We start from the raw sequence: 21046 nt of genomic DNA on the forward strand, positions 1-21046 counted from the left end.
CATTACCACATCAATTTTACAATATTCCTCCCTCCCCATGGTTAAAATGAATTGTGCAATTATGATCAGTTCTAGTGTTCTCTCCCTCTCCCCCCTTCATTATTTACTCCTGAAATTCCCTTTCCCTCTCTTTCACCCCCACCCCTTGGATCAGTTACCCTTGGATCAGTTATTATCACTATGCATCCATCCTGTGCTTCACAAACTGAGAAACCCAATAGGAACAATTAAAAACAAAATAGAAATAAGATGGTAAGGATAAAATCATAATAATATAAAGACAAAAATACAAATAATGAGTAAGAAAGAAAAGACCTCCATCAACATTGAAAAAGCCAGGGAAGAAAGACGTTTCTGTCAAGGAACAAGTAAGAAATACTTGCACCCAGAACAAATTCAGGTTGGGTCTGTAGGGAGGTCAACTGGCCAAGCATTGAGTTAGATCCATCATAATCAAGATTGCAATGGTCTCTGTCTCATGGTAAGGCTGTTTGGGACTCTTGCCTGTGGCTAGAGTGGATCTGCCAGCTCAGTCTGACTAGATACTCAGCAGATGGGTTTGGGGCTCCCACTGCCCTCCATAGCCTTTTTAAAATTGGGTGTTCATAATTTTAGCGCTGATACTTTTCCCTTCACCCTATTTGAATTTTGTAATCTTTGTATCACACAACATAACCTGGTGTGCTTCATCCATGTGGACTTAGTTGATTCCTCACTTAGATGGCTGCTTGTTTGAATACAAGCCTTTAAGACCCAGACCCTATTCTGATGGATAGCCAGGCACCATCTGCTTTTTCCACTACACTTTGCTGTAGCACCCTTATCTTCAGTGATCATTTCATGCAGGTGAGTCTCGAGCAGGGCCATGTTATCAGAACTAACTGTTCTTAGATGGGGGCTAGAGTTAAGCAGCTCCAGCATGGGACCAGACTCCAGCTGCTTGTCCATGGAGTTTGCCTGTCTCAGGTTTGCCTTGTTGGTGTACTATGACAAAATCAAAACCCTATAAGATAACTGGATCAATAGCAGCCATAAGAAAACCAGCAACCAAACAAACAGAACACTGTGTGTGTGCTTTTAAGGAACATTTTTCTGAGCGATTTTTGTGACAATTTAATCCATTTGACTTAAAATATATAAGAAAATTATGTTACCCCAAATTTGTACCTGCATTTGTATTTCTTCATTTAGATGCAAATGTTCAAAACCATCTTAGGCTATTCTGAAGAATTCCTACTATGAAGTTGTTTTGTGCCATGAACCCTTTACCAGAATAATGCTTTTAAATGAATAAAAACAAACAAACAAAAAATAATAAAGGAGACAATTTATTTTACAATATATTTATTAAAATAATGAACAAATTTGGGCTATAGAAATAACCTGTGCTTATTTATTAAGATTAAATAATAAATGTCATTAAGTGCTATTTTCAAATATCTGCAGCAGACAGAATATTTAGGATAATAACTGTGGTTTCTATTGGGAAGAAAGATATAGATACTGTTAATACAATTGCTACATTTGAGTCAGTGGATAGTGACAATAAAGGATAAAACCTTTTGTCTTCCAAATTCACAGATTCCTTGAATCCTTTGTAAATGATCCATGAACTCCAAGTTAAGAACAGTATTTTAGTTTTAAACATTTATTTTAACACATAGTTTCTTAAGGTGAGTGTTAGATTGGGACCCACAGATGAATTCTCAGGGTCACTAGGTGCTAAAGGAATTTTAATATTAGCATAATTGGGGTTACTTACAGACCCCTTAGGAGCCATTGTGGCATAGTGGCTTATGCGTTGGGCCGGCAACCTCACAGTCAGCAATTCAAAACCACCAGCTGCTCCAAGAGCAAAAAATGAATATTTTTACTCCTAGAAAGAGTGACATTCTCTGCAATGCACTGGATTGGTTCTACCCTGTCCGTAGGCTCTCTGGTATCATGGTACTTCCAGTATTGGATACTGCTGCTCAGTTTCACTGCCAGCCTTTGCTTTTGTGTTTATGTATTGCGTGGTGCCAGGTTATCACAAAAAGTGATACATTTCATGTTCAGTGTAGCATTTCTCAAGCTGGTGTTCCTCAGGGTGCTGTAAATGTAAACTCACATGATATCCCCCTCCCCCTTTAAAGTTACGATCATTTAAGGATGAGAAAGCTCTAGTGATACCCCATCAATGACAAATTCCTGAGAGCTTGCTTTTATGCCAACATTTTCTGTTAGCAGCTTTGACTTGATTAAAAAATGCTTTGGTAGGAATACATCATTGTAATTGACTCCCATTCAGTTTGTCCCCAAACACTGTGCTATCAAGATCACTGTATAAGCCTAGGTTATTGCCATCACCCCCATGCCTGTACCTACAACTGACAAGTACACGTGTTGTCACTTTTCTGAGGAAGCACACCCCCCTTTTTAAATAGTAGTTTTATTGACATATCTTACACATTCCAATATATCCATTCACATACAATTATGTTGTTCAATCCCATTGGGTGGGGCTATACAATCATTAACGCTATCAACTCCCCTCTCCCCCTCACCCCCTTCTCATTTTCTGTTCCTTTTTTGGAAAGTCACACTTCATTATTTGCGTGTAAGTAGCAATGTTGCATATGTTTAAATCACACTTTATTGCTGTTAAATACTCTGCAATGGTGAGCAAATATATATGTGTGTACCCACCATTGCTTTCACAAACAATAACTGCCATCAAGTCAATGCCGACTAGAGTGATCCTGTAGGACAAGGTAGAATTGCCCTGTGAGTTTCCAAGACTGTAGCCCTTTATGAGAGTAGAAAGTTCTATCTTTCTCCCATGGAGTGGCTGGTAGTTTTGAACTGCTTACCTTGCAGTTAGCAACCTAACGTAACCACCAGCCCACCAGGCCTCCTTATTACTTTCACAGTGTTTCATCAAACAGCAATTATAGATAAGAGTGTGAGTTTTTATATAGAATTGAATTGATCATTATTTAAGTTTGACACTATACTTTCTTTTAGTAGACATGTATTCTAACATTTTTATTCTGTTTTGAATGTTATGTTCATAAAGGCCACTGCTGTTCGTGGGTCCAACCGGTACAGGAAAATCAGTGTATGTGAAGGATAAGCTGATGAATCACTTGGAAAAGGACCTGTACTTTCCTTTTTATGTTAATTTCTCTGCACGGACCAGTGCCAATCAGGTTCAGGTTAGTGCAAACCTGGAAACAAGCGTCTCGAATAAAGTTTTCCTTTAAAACTTTATAAGTTTATTGGACGAGCAGCAGTATCAATCTATGAATTATAATAAAACTTTTATTTTGGAACTCATAAGGAAGTTTTAAAATTAAATTTTAATGACAAACAGTTTAGAGGACATTTTAGTATGAATACTTACGTGAGCTGTGTCACTATTTTTTAGTGTGAGAGGAAGAGACAATGCATTTTTTAAAACTGGAGAAGTGAGTGTGTGTGTGTGTGAGAGAGAGAGAGAGAAAGAGAGAGAGAGACGGCCTGAGACTACATGGTTCATAACTTTCAAATCTCTAGACTCTTGCATGGTCTCTAGGGGCATATGTTGCTTAGTGCAACTCTGCCAGTTCCAGAACTTCCAGACCTATTGTCTGCCTTGTTGTGCAGAAATCATAGGGTTGCGCATGCCGCCTTCACTCCCAAATGTGCAAGGATAAGTGTACTGCGTGAGGTCTTGTTATTCACTCCTCTTATTATTCACTTCTAAGTTTATAAACTTAGCCTGTAGAATCCCATTAACTTCAAAATCTTACAGTTTAGAGCTTCTTTCTTATGGTGCTCTATTTAAATAAAAATAATATTTGTATTTGCTATGTACAGGGAGGTCTAAAATATATCAGAAACATACACACATAATAAAACAACCCCCCAAATCTCTGTCAGTTATAAAAAGAATGCTGAAAGAACCAAACCAACAGAGAGGTCTGCAGGGCCAGCCACAATCCCAGCTATGTGAACTCCCTCCCCAGAAGAATGCACTACCAAGGACAGCACTGAAGATACAGCTCGGAGAGAGGGGCGGGTCTGAGCAGAACACACAGGAGCAGACAGAGAGAGAAGGAGAGGGAGTGGACCGCATCCTGGCCCACAATATTCCTGCTCAGAGCAGCAAATGCAGAGAGGACCATAAGGCTGGCCCCACCACGAGACACAGCGTCTTCTCACTGACTCATAGCACTTTGGGGGACCACACTGGAGACACAGTGTGGGAATTGTGCCCAATCTGACAGCTGCCCCCCACACACACACACACACTGGGGTGAAACATGAAGGTAGCACAAGAGAGCAGAAAGGGGATCAAAGCAATGAAGTCTCCGAGGAATCCCCAGATCCCCAAAATAGACTTTGGGGGCAGGGCTTGATACCTCATCAGACTCTATAGGAAAACATTCACAAAGGTCAACAGACAGACTTGGAACTATTTATAGGCTTTTAAAAAAATTTTTCTATCTGTATGAGGCAGGGCAATCCCAAGGAGAAAACAATGGGATCGAAAGTCTGGGGTAACATGGGAGATGGGGAGGTGGGGAAATGAAGTGGGGAGCCAACAAGCCCAGGGACAAGGAACAACAAATAATCTAAAATCAATGATGGTGAGGGCGTAGAATGCCTGGTGGGGTTTGATCAAGTGTAATGTAGCCAAGAGGAATTACTGAAAGCCGCATAAAGGTTGAACATGATGGTGGTACAAGAGGAAAGTAAAAGGAAATAGTGGATGTAGGAGGCAAAGGACATTTATAGAGGTCTGAATACTTGTACATATATATGTTTGTATATAACAATAGGGACATAGCTCTATGTACATATATTTATATGCTAAGTGTTAGGTAAGAGATGGACAGTGGGCTCCACTCAAGTACTCTCTCAACTCAAGAACACTTTGCTCTAATACCTGGCATTCTGTGATGCTCACCTTTCCTGACACGATTTCTGTGATGCTCACTTTCCCTGACATGATTGTTGAAGATAAAATGGGTGCATAAGTAAATGTGAAGAAAGCTGATGGTGCCAGTCTATCAAAAGTTACAGCATCTGGGGTCTTAAGGGCTTGAAAATAAACAAGTGGCCATCTAGCTCAGAAGCAACAAATCCCACATAGAAGCAGCACATCAGCCTGTGTGGTCATGAGGTCTCAACAGAATCAGGTATCAGGCATCAGAAGACTCAAAACAATCATAATGATGCAAATGAGGGTGGGTGGAGTAGAGACCCAAAGCCCATCTGTAGACAATTGGATATCTCCAAACAAGGATCATAAGGAAGGGACAAGCCAGTAAGGATGCAGAATAGTACCAACAAAACACAACATTCCTGTAGTTCTTTAATGCCTCCTCACCCCACTATCCTGACCCCACTTCTCCCTTACAAATCTGGCTGGACCAGAGGCTGTACACTTGTACAGAGAGGAGCTCTTAAACACAGAATCCAGGACAGATAAACCCTTCAGGAACAATAAGGGGAGCAGTGATACCATGAGGGTAGGGTGAAGGTGAGGGGAGAAAGGGGGCAAACAACAGAAACATGGGTGAAGGGAGAAGCGGACTGTAAGATATGAAGGGAGACAGTGGTGTAAGATATGAAAATAACACTTTATAAATTTATAAGGGTTCATGCTGAAGGTTGTAATGACTAGTGTTTTAAATACTAAGTTAAAGTTAGTAGATATGTTGTGATATCCAATGAGAAAAATATTTGAAAAATATGTTGTATACTATTTATATAAAATATGCATATAAATATATACACATACATAAAAGAAGGGGCTTGAAAATTTGGTAGGAAAATTCCATTTTCCTTCAATTCTATTTTTCCATAAACTTTTTGAAGCCCCCTCATATGTTATATAAATATGTTATATAATCATTCTGAGCACAAAGTAGGATTTTAATAAATGTTCTTTGAATTATGTTAAATATGAAATTTGATAGTTTAGTATTACTTTATGACATACATATAAACAAACGTATTAACACACTTATATTGCTGCTTACCATTATTTCTACATAATTAGACTTAAATTATTATTTTATTGTTGTTAAGTATGTTTTTTATGTTATGTTGATCAGTGATAAAATAAGCAAATGGTAACTGTGATAGATATAAATCCCATGGATTCTACCAGGATAGCTTTTCCTTATTAAAACTAATTTAATGTAAGCAATGCTAGTAAGCTCACAAATCATTTACAGATCAATATTACACTCTTCTTTACATTTTAGAATATTATTATGGCCAGACTGGACAAGAGACGCAAAGGGGTGTTTGGGCCTCCTATGGGAAAGAAGTGTATCATTTTTATAGATGACATGAACATGCCTGCATTGGAGAAGTATGGAGCTCAGCCACCTATTGAATTATTACGACAATTTTTTGACTGTGGATATTGGTAACTATTTAAAGTCTCAATAAGCCATGACTTAGTCATATTTGACTTTCATTTTGTATTTCATTTCTCAAAGCAAAACAACACATTTTCCCCAAGCTATTTGGGGAAGAGAATGGTAGTTCAGATTTTCCTATACAGAGATATTTATATTTTCTGTAACTTCTTAGGACCGTCATAGCTTTGAGATGGTTTGATTTTGACAGCGACTCCATAGATTATCCCCCCCCACCCCATTATGGTGATACGATCAGTTTCCAATGTATAGTACCCTGTATCTTTTAGTTAGGAGGAATCATTCTTTGATTCAAACTTCCTTGTGTTTTTATTACTATCTTTCTCTGTAACAAAAGTATATGGTATGATGTAGACATCCTTATGTGCTCTGAAGATAAAGTTTGAAATGAGGGAAAAATAAGGATTTAGCTGTAAATAGGGTGACTATATAATTAAATGTCGGGACTAGAGTATATATGAAATTGACAGGCGATAGGATTCATGATGACTTCAGGCTAGCAAGCACAAACAAGCTCTAGCCTAAGCAAAATTGGACAAGAGGCTTAGTCACTCACTTATGCTTCTGGACTTGGAATAAGAAGAGGAAAAGTGAAGGGTAGGAAGAGGAAAGGGGCCGGGCAGCAGTAGGAGACTCCCTAATACCAGAATCTGGGCAAGAGACTCCGAGTCACTGAAAGAAGAATGCAGCCTTAAGACAAACTTCTCTCCGACTCCAAGCTTTACTCCTTTAGAGTAGGTAAAATCACATACACTTTCTAAGGAGGTCTGTGTTTCATCTCAGTGGCTTTATCATTGATTATTTTCCAATGTTTATGTGCTTTCAAGGTATGACCTTAAGGACACAAGTAAAATCACCCTGGTTGATATCGAGCTGATTGCAGCCATCGGCCCCCCAGGTGGTGGAAGAAATCCAGTCACTCCCCGTTTCATTCGACATTTCAACATCTGCACTATCAATACCTTTAGCGATGAAACCATGGTTCGGATCTTCTCATCAATTGTAGCATTCTACCTTAGGACTCATGAATTTCTTCCAGAGTATTTTTCAGTTGGGAACCAGATTGTCTCTGGGACAATGGAAGTAAGCCAATAATGCCATAGAAAATGTTTTAGTATTGCACAGTGCCCTCCTTTGGTCTTTGACTTTTTAAATAGCATTTTGCTCAGTCTTTTCCGTGGGTTCTTCAGAGAAGCTCTTCACAAGACGTGAGAACAGGAGTTTATAAGTTTTAGAAGGAGAGCATCTAACTGGGATGAGTAGCCCCTGGTTGCTTTTGTATGACCTTGAGAAAAGACTTTAACCACCCTAATGGAACACAATCTGTATCCCACAAAGTTGTGACCAGGGATCACCAGGAACAAGGCCTGCTACATCATAGGAATTTCTCTACTTGTTAGATTCTTCTTGTTGGTAATTGTCCGCGTGACCCCATATGTGCAGGGCAGAACTCCATAAAGCTTTAAGGCCTATTGAAAGCAGGTCAGTAGGCCTGTCTTTTGAAGGGCCTGTGAGTGGATTTACACAATAAATATTTAGATGGGTAGCTCAGTGCTTGACCACCTGTGACACTAAGAAATTCCTTGTGAGGTTCCTACTCTGTATTAACCTTCCTTGCTCTCCCATCCCTCTCAACATGTTTGTTGTTAAAAAAGATAAAATAAAACTGCACCTAAAAAACCACACCCTTAGCAGCTTAGGAATGCTACTTATTAGCCAGATCACATAACTTTGGAATAATTATGTGATCTGGAAAGAAAATATTAAAGATAAAAATCAAGTGCTAAAAGTAAAATAATAGAGGGAACAATGAGGGCGCAGAAGAATGAAAACAGGGTGTGCTGTCTGCCTCCACACAGGGCCAGAACCACCCTCCTGGCTCATTGGAAGAGGGGAGAAACAGTTAAAGGGAGGCCAGTGACAACCTCACTGAACTCAGTTTTGTAGAGGCTTGATAAAGCGAAGTTCACTTCTGACTACAGAAAGCTCCTCCGAATAATTCCATCCATTGTCGAGAATATCTTCTCTTTCAAAATTCTTTCCCCCTGGTTCTGCTGCTATTAAAAGTAGAGATGCTGCGAGGAAAGAGATAGTGCATTACGATGTCTGCATTTTTTTCTAACAGAGAGAAATGCTTCTGTTGATAAAATACGGTATTTGTATCTCAGGTCTCTCCTGGGAAGATGAGAAGAGGGAGTGGGTCAGGCAGAGTGGGATGCAGAAAGAGTCCTTTTACTTCTTCCTTTCAGGTGCTAGAGACCCACCCTGTGGAAGTGGGGCAGGGAATGTGAATCTCAGAACATACACAAATAAAACATCATTTGGTTTAGCTTAGTTTTCTTCTATTTTCCAGGCTAGAAGGGTTAATAAACTGCATCTAAAAGCATACTTCCTTTACATGCTATAGCCAATGAAGCTAGAAGGCGGGGTGAATGAGTAAGAGAGACAGGGAGAGAGGTGCTGACTTGTCTTGAAGTCAGTGGTGTTCAAGAGGAAGTCTCCTCCTCTTCACTTGGCACTCCTCAGGATGAGTTACAGTCATTCCTAAGACCCTTGAGGTTACCCAAATCTGTGGCCGTTCAAATCCCTTGTAGGAAATGGCACAGTATTTGCGTATGTCCCGTGCACATCCTCCGGTATACTTTAAATCATCTAGATGTCCGATAACACCTAATAGAAAGAGCTTTTCGTGAGCCCTTTCAGCTTCTCAGGAATTGCTTTGACCGTTCACTGCCCCTACCTCTGACAGTTTTGATCCCCAGTTGGATTCGTCCGTCAGTCCGTCCGTCAGCAGGCGCAGTGTCCTCCATATGAACTGCTGACTTTCTATGTTCTCCCTTTCTGCTGAAGTTTTTGTTCATTATTTCCTCTGAATAGAACAATCACAGTGCCTGCAAGATAAAGGTATTGTCACTTTGTGAGCTTGGATAGACTCAGTGGGTAATTTCTCTCAATATGGAAAAAACAAACAAAACCCAATATTAAGGGGGCAGTGGATAAGGGTTCATGGGAGGGGAGGGAGTGGGGATAAAGGGGAGCTGATATCTAGGAGTTCAAGAAGAAAGAAAATGGATCGAAATGGATTGTGGTAGCAATTGTACAGCACTGCTTGATGTAAATGAGGTATGGATTGTTATGCTATCTGTAAGAGCTCCCAATAAAATGATTAAAAATTTAAAATAATAATAAGTTCTTTCAATTCCACAAAGCCTGATTAAGTGCTATAAATGAACACAGACAGATATATGCCACTGTAGATTTAGAACTACACAATTTTCCAATCCAACATATTTTTATGAGATAAAGAAGATATTTTGTATCATATACACACATAAATAGTATATACAGTATAATACCTGCTATGTGCCGTTCATGATCATAAGCATTTTATTTTTGCTCTTTCCATATTCAGATATATAAAAAATCCATGGAAAATCTCTTGCCCACCCCCACCAAATCTCATTACACTTTCAACTTGCGTGATTTTTCACGTGTTATCCGGGGCTGCCTGCTCATTGAGAAAGATGCGGTAGAGAGCAAACAGACTATGATCCGCCTGTTTGTGCATGAGGTTCTCAGAGTGTTTTACGATCGCCTGGTTAATGATGAAGACCGAAGCTGGCTGTTCACGTTGACCAAAACTGTTATAAAGGATCATTTTAAAGAATCATTTGATGGTCTTTTTTCACATTTGAGGAAAGGGAATGCACCTGTAAGTACATCTAATGACTTAAATCACTCTAATTCAAGCCATATAATAGCATGGATTGTTTTTAAAACAATAAACTTTTTAGAAATATTATTGCTTCCTGATCATAAAATTCTTTTAATTGACTTCATAGGTAGATATTTATTTTGAGATTTTCCTTCAGTAGAAACTCTTTATATAACATAGAATTTACTCAAATAATGAAACAGGGAGTTAAATGATATAGTGGAATTGTAACAGATGTGAAGTGCTTATTAGTATTGCGATGTCCCATGTAGACTTCTTCAGCTTCTGACAAAACAACAAAAACAAAAACAAATGTGCAGGATAGGAAAAAGTAATTTAAAAACCTCTAACATAATTTCAGGTCATAATTTATTAGATCCAAATTTATAAATTTTAAGGTTATTTTTTAACTTTAGTTTCATAACATGGATTAAACAAAATTTTATATAATACTTTCCTAAATGAGTCAGAATTAACTCTAAAGTATTGAATTGAGTTGAGAAATTTATTTTGGAATATATTAAGTTTTGCAGTTTGCTGATTTCTATCTTACAGGTAACTGAAGAGGACCTAAGAAATCTCATGTTTGGTGACTATATGAATCCAGACCTTGAAGGAGATGACAGAGTTTATATTGAAATTCCAGACATTCATAGTTTCAGTGACATTGTGGATCAATGTTTAGATGAATATAATCAAACTCACAAAACAAGAATGAATCTTGTCATTTTTAGGTACCTACATTTACTGTTGCTTGAAGTTGCTTTGTAAAACTTTTTAATGAAATAGTTAAAAATGTCCAAAAACATATATACAGTGAATGCACTTAGGCTTATGAGAGGTTTTTTTATTTGTTTCTTGTCATTTTGTCAGGGTATGAGATTTCAGTTTAAATTTTATGAATTACTAGCAAGATAGAATGTCTTTCCTGAATTTGCTGTTTTGTAGATAACTGTCATTTTCTATTTTTCCCATAGGTTGAGAGATTGAGAAAATACATATAATAAAAGCACCAATATATTATCAATATAGGGGGTTAGGATCCTATTTTATTTATAGGATGTATGCATTACATTCCCTGATTTTGTAGTTTTAATTACTGTTCCTTTACATCAAATGATCCAATAGTAAATGCATTTGAAAAAAATCATACTTTTAAAAATAGCAAGCCCTTTGGGGTAATATTATATTGAAAGCGAAGCTGCATTTCTCTGGGAAAGTAGGACAGTAACTATGTGTAAATGCACAGTCACATCTATTGATGTGTATAATGAGTTGTTATTTCATGGTAGGTATGTACTGGAACATTTATCGAGAATATGTCGAGTTCTGAAGCAGTCTGGTGGCAATGCTTTACTTGTTGGATTAGGCGGGAGTGGTCGTCAATCCTTGACTCGTCTGGCTACCTCCATGGCAAAAATGCAGATTTTCCAACCAGAAATTTCTAAGAGCTATGGTATGAATGAGTGGAGAGAAGATTTGAAGGTAAAGTTATGCAGTAACTTGGTGTCTAAAAAAGTACCCCAGTTCATTCTCTTACATGTGAAGTGGGAGCTGGCTCCGTGACGGTATTATTGATCATTCTATGCGTGGGGTACCACCTGTGCATTCTGAGCACTGTCCTAAGTGCTTTACACGCACGAGCTCATTCTGTACACCTAACGACCCAAAGCCGCACTTAAGGGTCCCTCTGTGTGTTACTGATGGGAACACCGGCTGAAGAAATTCTTTCTTTTCTTTTTTTAAGTCATTTTATTAGGGGCTCATACAAATCTTATCACAATCCATACATAAATCAATTGTGTAAAGCACATGTATACATTCATTGCCCTCATCATTCTCAAAACATTTGCTCTCCACTTAAGTCCCTAGCATCAGTTCCTCATTTTCCCCTCCCTTCCCACTCCCTCCTCCCTCATGAACCCTTGATAATGCATAAATTATTATTTTGCCATATCTTGCCCTGTCCGACGTCTCCCTTCACCCACTTTTCTGTCATCGGTCCCCCACGGAAGAGGTCACATGTAGATCCTTATAATCAGTTCCCCCTTTCCAACCCACCCTCCCTCCACCCTCCCAGTATCGCCACTCACACCACTGGTCCTGAAGGGATCATCTGCCCTGGATTCCCCTTGTTTCCAGTTCTTTTCTGTACCAGCGTACATCCTCTGGTCTAGCCAGATTTGTAAGGTAGAATTGGTATCATGATAGTGGGTAAGGAGGAAGCATTTAGGAACTAGAGGAAAGTTGTATGTTCCATTGTTGCTACATCGCACCCTGACTGGCTCATCTCCTTCCTGAGATCCCTCTGTAAGGAGATGTCCAGTGGCCTACAAATGGGCTTTGGGTCTCCACTCCACACTCCCTGCCTCATTCACTTTAAGATGTTTTGTTCTTTGATGCCTGATACCTGATCCCTTCAACACCTTGTGATCACACAGGCTGGTGTGCTTCTTCTACTTGGGCTTTGTTGCTTCTGAGATAGATGGCTGCTTGTTTACCTTCAAGCCTTAAAGACCCCAAATGCTATATCTTTTGATAGCCGGGCACCATCAGCTGAAGAAGTTATTTCTAATGTCATTCTTATTCACTACATCATTACAACTATGCTGCGGATTTTCTCTCTTGTCCAAAAACCAAAACGCCATTGCTGTAGAGTCGATTTGTCCTCATAACAACCCTATTGAACAAAGTAGAACTGTTACTATGGGGTTTCCAACTTGTAAACCTTTACAAAAGCATACTTTCGCATCGTTCTTCCTCAGAGCATCTAGTGGGTTCAACCCACCAACCTTTCGGTTAACAGCCAAATGCTTTAGCCACTGTGCTACCAGGCATCCTTTATGTGTTTCTCTGCAGACTCTTACATATGAACCTCGCTAGCATGTGAGGATGATGATGCCTTTTGTGTTGTCTAATCTGAATGCTTTTGGGGCTGTGCCATTCTTCCCAGTAACCAACAGGACAGGGTGTACTTGGGGTTTCATCCGTATGTGCCTAGGGGCTCTGTAGATCCCAGGAGAACGATGATCCAAAACGAGTGCATTATACTCAACTGATGTGGCCCTTCTAGCCATTTGTCCTAATGTGGTATGTAATTCTGGATTTCATGTACCTGTGGCTGTGGTACCATTGTGGAGAGCATTATCTGCTAACAAACAGGAATAGAATGAGATTGAGTTCTGACTCCGAGGGTGTGAATCAGACCACACTCTTTGTTTAATGGTTATCCTAGTTACCACTACTTCCAATTGAGGTAAGGAATTATAGGCTGCAGCTGAGAGAAGAAAGCAAACGTTTTCTGGAGTGGCCTTGGAAAAAGCCTGGCTGTTATGATTAGTAGGAGGCCAGTCTTACTGGAAACATCTTGCCAGAGGCCTCAGGTCATATGTGCAGAAATAAAACACAGTCTAGGGATGGAGAATAGATTGTTAGTTGGGGTAAAATTTGATTGCACCATGTAACTTCAACCAAACGACGTTCCCCTGCATGGGTCTGGTAGGAAGGTGCGGGAAGATGCTGGTAGGATCCACCTGTGAGTAGTTGTGCAGGACCTGCATTGCCATCCTGCTACATGTAGGGAGCCCAGTGAGAGGCGGGGGGTGGTCTCAGCACCTACAAAAGCCAGTGGTGGATTGTGTCCTCTGGCTTTAGCTTCTGGCTTACCCCTGACTGACCTAAAGACTGAACTTCGCCCACCACTAGGTGAGACATTTCCTCGCGCTTTCGTGAGTTCTGTGGGGGAAATTGGAGCAGACTACCATCTTGCAAGAGTTGGGCTTCTTCCATTTCCCACTTCTGGGACTCGTTTGATATTCATTACTATCAACAATTATTACCATCATGTGAAAAAGAAAAGGGATGCCTGATTTTTTTAATCCACTTTCACAGATTCTCTCATCCTCAAGTCTCACTTCCTAGAAGTCGGCATAGAGAAAAACAAGTAGAGTCTAAGCTTTCGTCAGAGGGCTGCAGAGACACTGAAGGAAAAGTCACATTTACATTGTTTTTTGCTCATACTTCACAGGGATATTTTTTATGTGTTTACTTTCAAGTGAAATGATAGACTTAGCCACTTACTGTGGTAGAAAGAGCCTACACTCTGAAGTCAGACACATTCGGTTTTAATTTCTGCTTTGCAGAATTTTAAAACTGTGTTGTATTGGAAATATTATGAAATCTTTCTGTGCTTTAGTTTCTTCATTTATGAAATTTGGAAAATACCCCCTATTTCTCAGATTATTGTGAATAAAGTATGTAAGCTTCTTGGCAGTCTGCCTAGCATACAACTAATAGTTTGAAAATGTTAATTCTCTTTTCTTTTCCATTTGGAAACAGCTTTGCATATTCCATTTTGAATATGATTTTGAAATATAGTGGTTCTTATGGCAGTAAGTTAAATCTGTTCATGTGTGATTTATTTTATTAATATTAATTATAAAACTAATTAGATATAGTTCTTTTAAACACTTGCTTCCTGATTTTAATATTAGAAAATTATTTCTAGGAACACAGTAGCCTGCATATTGCAAAATGGCATTACTGTACGATATAGAAATTCAGCGTTATTTTTAATGTATATGATTCTGCAATAGATATGTTTATCTTAAAATCTATTACAACTTGCAGAAGTTGTAATAGTATTTTCACGATGAAGTATTCAGTGGTGTGCTGGCAAATGTTTAACAACTGGCTTTTATGGAAAGTGGACGTGCAGAGTAAGGTGAGCTCTGATTTGTAGTGTTTGCCCATTCCCACTGTATAAATACTCCCACCATGGCTGATTGAAAGCTGCTAACATGATGCTGCTGGAAATAGAATTGGGGAGAGATGCACATTAGAAAATTATTAAATCTTAAGAGCCATTATATCTAATCATGCCAGTTTATAGTTATTTCAAACACATAGAAATGATAATAATATTAATAAAATACATAGCACTGTACTTTATGCTCAGATACAAAAGATATAACTCCAGAGCATAGAGAATAGCAAATTAATAAATTAAGGAGAGAATGATGTTTAAGTATTTGCTACTTTTGTTAAAAGAATATAGTTGAGACCAGACTTCAACCCAGTGCCGCAAGGTGTGAATGCAATATCCTGGCGTGGAGTAGGGAACCAGTGGAGAGGTCTGGGAGCCTGGCCTCAGCACCATAAATTAAGTGGATTCCTGCCCCTCCCCCCAAAAGAATTTGTTCCAAAGGACGACATTGACTCTGCAGCTCCGGGAGATGGACATATCTGATCAGAGCACACGGGAGCAGATGAAGGGGCAGGAGGAGAGAGTGGAACACAGCCTGGCCCACCAGGCCGTGAGGATGATGTTCCTGAGTAGAGCAGCCAGTCCACAGAGAGAACAACATGGCTGGCCCCACTATGAGAAATGATGCCAATCAGTGACTAAGGGCGATACAGGGGACAGCACTGGAGACACAGTGTGGGAATTGCACCTGACCTGATCCCACCACACCGAGGCAAAGCACTGGGGGAGTGCAGTGGAACAGCAAGGGGATGGAGTGGCAAGGTCCCCAGGGAATGCTGAAAGTGGACTTTGGGGCCAGGGCATGGTGCCCCAACAGACTGGACTGGAAAACGCTCCTAAGGGCCAGTAAACGATCCCTGAACTAACTACAAGCTTTTCTCTTGTGAAAAAAAAAATATATATATATAGTTGAAATTTAACCAGCGTACTTATAAGGTCCTGAAATTTTAGCCTCAGTTCCAGTAAGCCTCGGAAGGCCAGCACCAGCACTCCACTGAATCTATAGCTTTTTATTAGTTGAGACTCAGTGCAATTGACAGAAAACAGCTCAAAATAGATTAAACAAAAGAGAAAGTTACTGACTCACATGACTGAAGAGTCCAAAGTATGTTGACTTTTAAAATTCTTTATTTAAAACATAGTATTTTATTAAGTCTCCTTTGCACATGAGAATTCATTTCAAATTAAACATGCTTTTTGAACATTTTATTATCTGTGTGAAGGCAAATTAGTTTGCCATTTGACTAGGTATACAAATTTTGTATTGTAACATTTTTTGCAAAATCTCTGTAAAATACTCTTTGTTTCCTCCCTGGATTCCTTGTTCCCATCCATCCTTCTTTCCTGCCCTTTCCTGCCATCTGAACTTGGGTTTTGGATAAATGCTGCCTATTCATCCCCTATGGTTCATTATTCTGAGGAGGATGCTCTTCATGGGTGTTGTTTGCTGCTTTAAAGGCTAGTCTATTGGTTGGTTGCAAGGTGATCCTGGGAGTTGTCTCAGTCCCAGGTTTGAAGGATGTCTAAGGACCAAAATTCTACCAGTCTATATCAAAAGCAGTAAGTTAAAAATGACTTTGAATTTTGCTCTACATTTTCCTCCACTCTATCCAGCACCTTCTCTATCGCGATCCCTATCAGAGCTGTTTGTACTGGCAGCTGGGCACCATTGTTCTCTGGTCTCAGCCTAGTGGAGACTTGTGGTCCATTAGCCTTGTAGATTATTTCCTCGAGTCTGCTTTTCTTCACCTTCATTTGCTGCTGGCAAGGAGGAAGCAGCAACGGTGCCTTAGAGAGCAGTTTGCAAGCTTTTAAGAGCCCAGTCACTACTCTCCAAAGTAGCACACATTCTTTTTGGAGATTTCCCTTTCATCTTTACAGTTTTAGCTTTTACCTTACATTCTCCCATGCATATTGAGTTACTTTCTATATATGGTATAAGACACAGACCCGCTTTCATTTATCTGCAAATGGATATCCAATTTTGCCAGTACCAGTTATTGAGAAGGTCTCAGTGAGTGGCGGTCGGCCTTTTATGAAGTTCAGCTGTCCATAGGTGCATGGAGGTACACAGGCTTTTGACATAGCTGAATTTAGGGGCTCGGATTATGTCCTGTCCTCAGTAATTACTTTTTCCATTTCCTGGTTCTGCTCTCCCCCATTTGGCTTCCTTAAGTGGACAGGCTCCTTCTCTGAGACAACCAAGACGGTCCCCAGAAGTTCTGTACTGCTGGCCTTTGAATGCTCTACTTCAGAAAGGCACTGAACCTTTTGAACCTTGCTTAATCATATGCTCTCCTCTGAGTTAATGACTATTCTCAGAAGCTTAGGTAAGGAGCCCTGATGGTAGTGATTGAGTGCTTGGCTGTAAAGGGAAAGGTCAACAGATTGACCTCACCAGCTGCTTCGTGGGGGAAAGATGAGGATATGATAGAGATGCTTCCGTAGAGATCGCAGCCTGGGAACTCCAAAGGGCATTGCTGCCCTGTCCTAGTAGAGGTAGGGGTTCTCAACCTTCTGTTTATCAGTTTTTCTCAACCTTCTCAATGCTGCGACCTTTTCAGACAGTTCCTCATGTTGTGGTGACCCACAACCAGAAAATTATTTTCACTGCTACTTCATAACTGTAATTTTGCTACTGTTATGAATCAGGCAACCCCTGTAAAGGGGTCATTTGACCCCCAAAGGGGTTGCAACCCACAGGTTGAGAACCGCTGTATTAGAGGGTCACTACGAGTCAATTAATTTTAACAGCAATGGGTTTGGGTAGGGGATTGGGGAATGATAAGCAGTTTGGGTTGTTTCCACCCAAGGGAGGGGAGAAGTGGAGACCCTTGGTGGCAGCCCATTAGAGTAGGGAGCGTTACTACCCTAAACTCAGAGTACTGTCAGCAAAGAAGGTTGAAGGGGATGAAAGCACACACAGCAGGTGTGTACCAGTCAGCTGACATGTGCATTTTAATTTGTCAGGTTCTGTTACGGAATGCTGGTATGAAGGGCCTGAAGACGGTCTTCCTCATCACGGACACTCAGATTAAAGAAGAAGCCTTTCTAGAGGATATCGACAGTGTGCTCAATACTGGAGAAGTGCCGAACATTTTTGCCGCAGACGAAAAGCAAGAAGTGATGGAGGTAATGCTTTTGAGATAATGCTGCTCCAGTACAGAAATTTCACCTTTGACTTTTTTTCCTGTGCTCTTCATTACTAAGTATAGCTTGGGGAGAGGATTTTGGCCATTAACCTTTAAGTATGTTGCTTTAATATACTTTGTAGCTTTAAAATTGTTCTTATAGCCGTTGGTGTCACATATGCCCCCTCCTCCATACCAGACCCCACAGCATTCTTAGTAATGTGTTGTCCATTTTAACCAAGTAAAATGCATGCTAAGTATATTTACAAATTGCTTAAATGTAATATATCTCAGCTTACATGAATACTAGCAATCACTTTGTAAATTTTTTTACATTGCCTTCCAACCATATTAATTACATTATTCGTAACTGAATGGGAGACTGCTTTTATTTTTTTCTCTTAAATTAAAAACAAAACAAAACTTTTTGTGCTGTTTTACCCCGCTCCTGGTTAGTGGCAGGTGGAGGGTGAGGGTCTCCCTCCCTGCATGGATGCACATGCACCCGCTCTGGGCCTACTTGGGGCCCACAGTCTCTTGGCCCACATGCAAACGTTTAGCCTCTAGGGTTCTTGGGCTTCTGACCTCCTGGCATCCCTCACCCCAGTTCCGCACTTGTGGGTGCTCTTTTCCACATGGTTGCTTCATGCCCAGTTGTGAACCCCAGCACGGTTTCCATGCAGCTTGGCACACTTTCCAGAAATAGCGTGCACCCTTTTGAGACGGTAATGCCTGAAACTTGCCCCGTCCATCATGAAAACTCACTTGGATCACACAATGTGCTTTGGCATGAATTCTTTCAGCGTGCGAAGCAAAGAACCAAGGTGTGACCCACTCCAGAAGCCCAACACACCCCGTTCGTCACAGCTGGAATCAACTCCACACAAGGAATGTCGCCCAGCCAGACACCTGGAAATCATGTTGGTAGGATCTCAGTCCTTCCCACCTGGAGGGCCTAATGGGATCATTAGAAGCCTGTCCTTTGAGGGTTTCAGTGGCCTTGAGGAGAGCCAATCCAGGTGTAACTTGCGTTGAAAATACCTCTGCGTTCAAGAAGCCTCAGGCCAAACTCAAGAAAATGCACAATTTAGGGCACAAAGCCAGCAGCGCTTCCAAAGAGCCTCAGCCTCAGGGTGGAAGAGGTCTGCAGACCTGACGAGTGGCTGCAGGGTCAGCAGGCGGAGCTGGACAAAGTGACAAGTCAAAGATATGAAGAGAAACTCTCTTCTAGGTGTGCTGTTTGCCCTGGACAAGCACATGAAAACGACGGGAAGGACCAGGAGATGTCTGGAGTTCCACATTGGTAAGGTAGATGAGCTCTGTGAAGCTTAGTGTATCCAAAGATGCCTCCAGGATGGTGCCAGCAAAGTGAAGCGAGCCTTTGCCACGTCCCCTGCCAGCAAAGCTGCCTGGGGGAGAGTCTTTCCGAGATCAGCCGGAGCCACAAAGAATACGCAGAGAACGAATGCAGCCTCGAGGCAGAGCTGGAGAATTTGCCGGGGGAATTCTCCATCAAGACGAAAGATCTGGCTGTCGTTGCTTGTCTCTGCCCTGGAGATGTGTGAGATTTTCATGAAGTATGGCCGACAGAGCTGGAAACTGAAAGGGAAAATAGAAGTCAACGGCAAACAGAGCTGGGATGGAGAAGAAATGGTTTTCCTGCCCCTGATAGCTGGGTTAATTTCCATCAAGGTCACAGAGTTCCAGGGGCTGGCAACTCACCTCCTGGTGGGCAGTGTGACCTGCGAGACCAAAGAGCTGTTTGCAGCCCATCCTCAGGTGGTGGCTGTTGCCATCAATGACCTCAGCTCCATCAACCTGAACCTGGAAATCACCTGCCATCCATTTGCCATAGAGGACGTGACCCTGGAAACCAGGAAGCTGCCCTCCAGTGGAGAACGTCCATGTACAGCCAGGGCATCCCGGAAACACCCCCTTCAAAGAGCAGTCCTCCGTGCATCTGCCTGATGACATCTTTGAGAATGGGAAGGCAGCTGAGGAGAAGACGGCACTCTCCCTCAGCTTCAGCGACCTGCCCAATGGAGACTGCACCCGGCCTTCCCACTCAACTGGCTCTGCCTCCAGAATGTGCCGGCCAATCCAGAAACGACCATCACCCCCGCAGAGCTGAGCCACAGCAGCCTGTCCTCCCAGAATGAGGGCACCGGCGACACTAGCTCGGCATCTTCCAGAAGCTCCTTGGCAGAAGGCCCACAGCCAAAGCCGATGCTGCCTCTTGGATGGCAATCACTGAGGGTGAATGAAACAATGGTGCTTTAAAAGACTGACAGACGTTGCCCGTGTGCTTTTGTGCCATCTTGAGTGTCTGAGACAGAGCCCAGCAAGGCCTTCCCCACCCTGTGCTAAGACATCCACAAGCTCAGAGCTGAGACCCCGAGCCCATCTGTAGACAGTGGAACATCCCCCACCGAGGGGTCACAGGGCAGGGATGAGTCAATCAGGGTGCAGTAGAGTACTGATGGATCATGCAATATGCCCTTGGTTCCCTGAGGCTTTCTCGCCCACTACTATCATGACCCCAGTGCTGCTTCCCATTCTGGACTGGACTGGAACATGTACATAGGTATAGGGAAGAGATAAAGCTCACGCCACACAGAACCCAGGAACAGGAATGGGAATAGCGAAACCAAGAGGGTAGGGGGAAGTGGGGAGAGGAGGGAGGAAGGGTGTACTGATTGCAATGAATGGCACATAAGTACACACACTCCCGCAGAGGGGTGAACAACAGAAATCAGAGGGGAAGGGAGACAGTGGTCTGTGTGAGATATGAAATTAATAACAATTTATAGTATGTCAAGGACCATGAGTGGGGAATAGAAAAGGCGGGGGCGGGGGGGGGAGAGCTGATCCCAAGGGCTCCATAGAAAGTAAATGTCTAGAAAAGAATGATGGCCACATATGTACAAATATGTCTGATACACTTGATGTAACAAGCGTTGTGAGAGCCCCCAATAAAATGACCTTAAAAAAAAAAGATGTGCAGGCAGCACCTACC

At 41.4% G+C, this 21046-nt stretch overlaps 1 protein-coding gene and 1 pseudogene across 1 annotated transcript in view; both read left to right on the forward strand.

Moving 5' to 3' along the window:
* The window catches only part of DNAH12 (dynein axonemal heavy chain 12), a 185315-nt gene that overhangs the window by 85483 nt on the left and 78786 nt on the right, over window positions 1–21046 (forward strand). Inside the window, exons 37-43 of the mRNA XM_075550753.1 lie at window positions 3059–3197; window positions 6240–6406; window positions 7247–7502; window positions 9832–10131; window positions 10690–10868; window positions 11427–11619; window positions 17870–18031. Coding sequence (XP_075406868.1) covers window positions 3059–3197; window positions 6240–6406; window positions 7247–7502; window positions 9832–10131; window positions 10690–10868; window positions 11427–11619; window positions 17870–18031 — 1396 coding nt within the window. The remainder of the gene's footprint in view (window positions 1–3058; window positions 3198–6239; window positions 6407–7246; window positions 7503–9831; window positions 10132–10689; window positions 10869–11426; window positions 11620–17869; window positions 18032–21046) is intronic.
* On the forward strand, window positions 18949–20310 carry LOC142448527 (rho family-interacting cell polarization regulator 2 pseudogene; annotated as a pseudogene).

Source organism: Tenrec ecaudatus, chromosome 5, assembly GCF_050624435.1.
Source record: "Tenrec ecaudatus isolate mTenEca1 chromosome 5, mTenEca1.hap1, whole genome shotgun sequence".
Classification (NCBI taxonomy): Eukaryota; Metazoa; Chordata; class Mammalia; order Afrosoricida; family Tenrecidae; genus Tenrec; species Tenrec ecaudatus.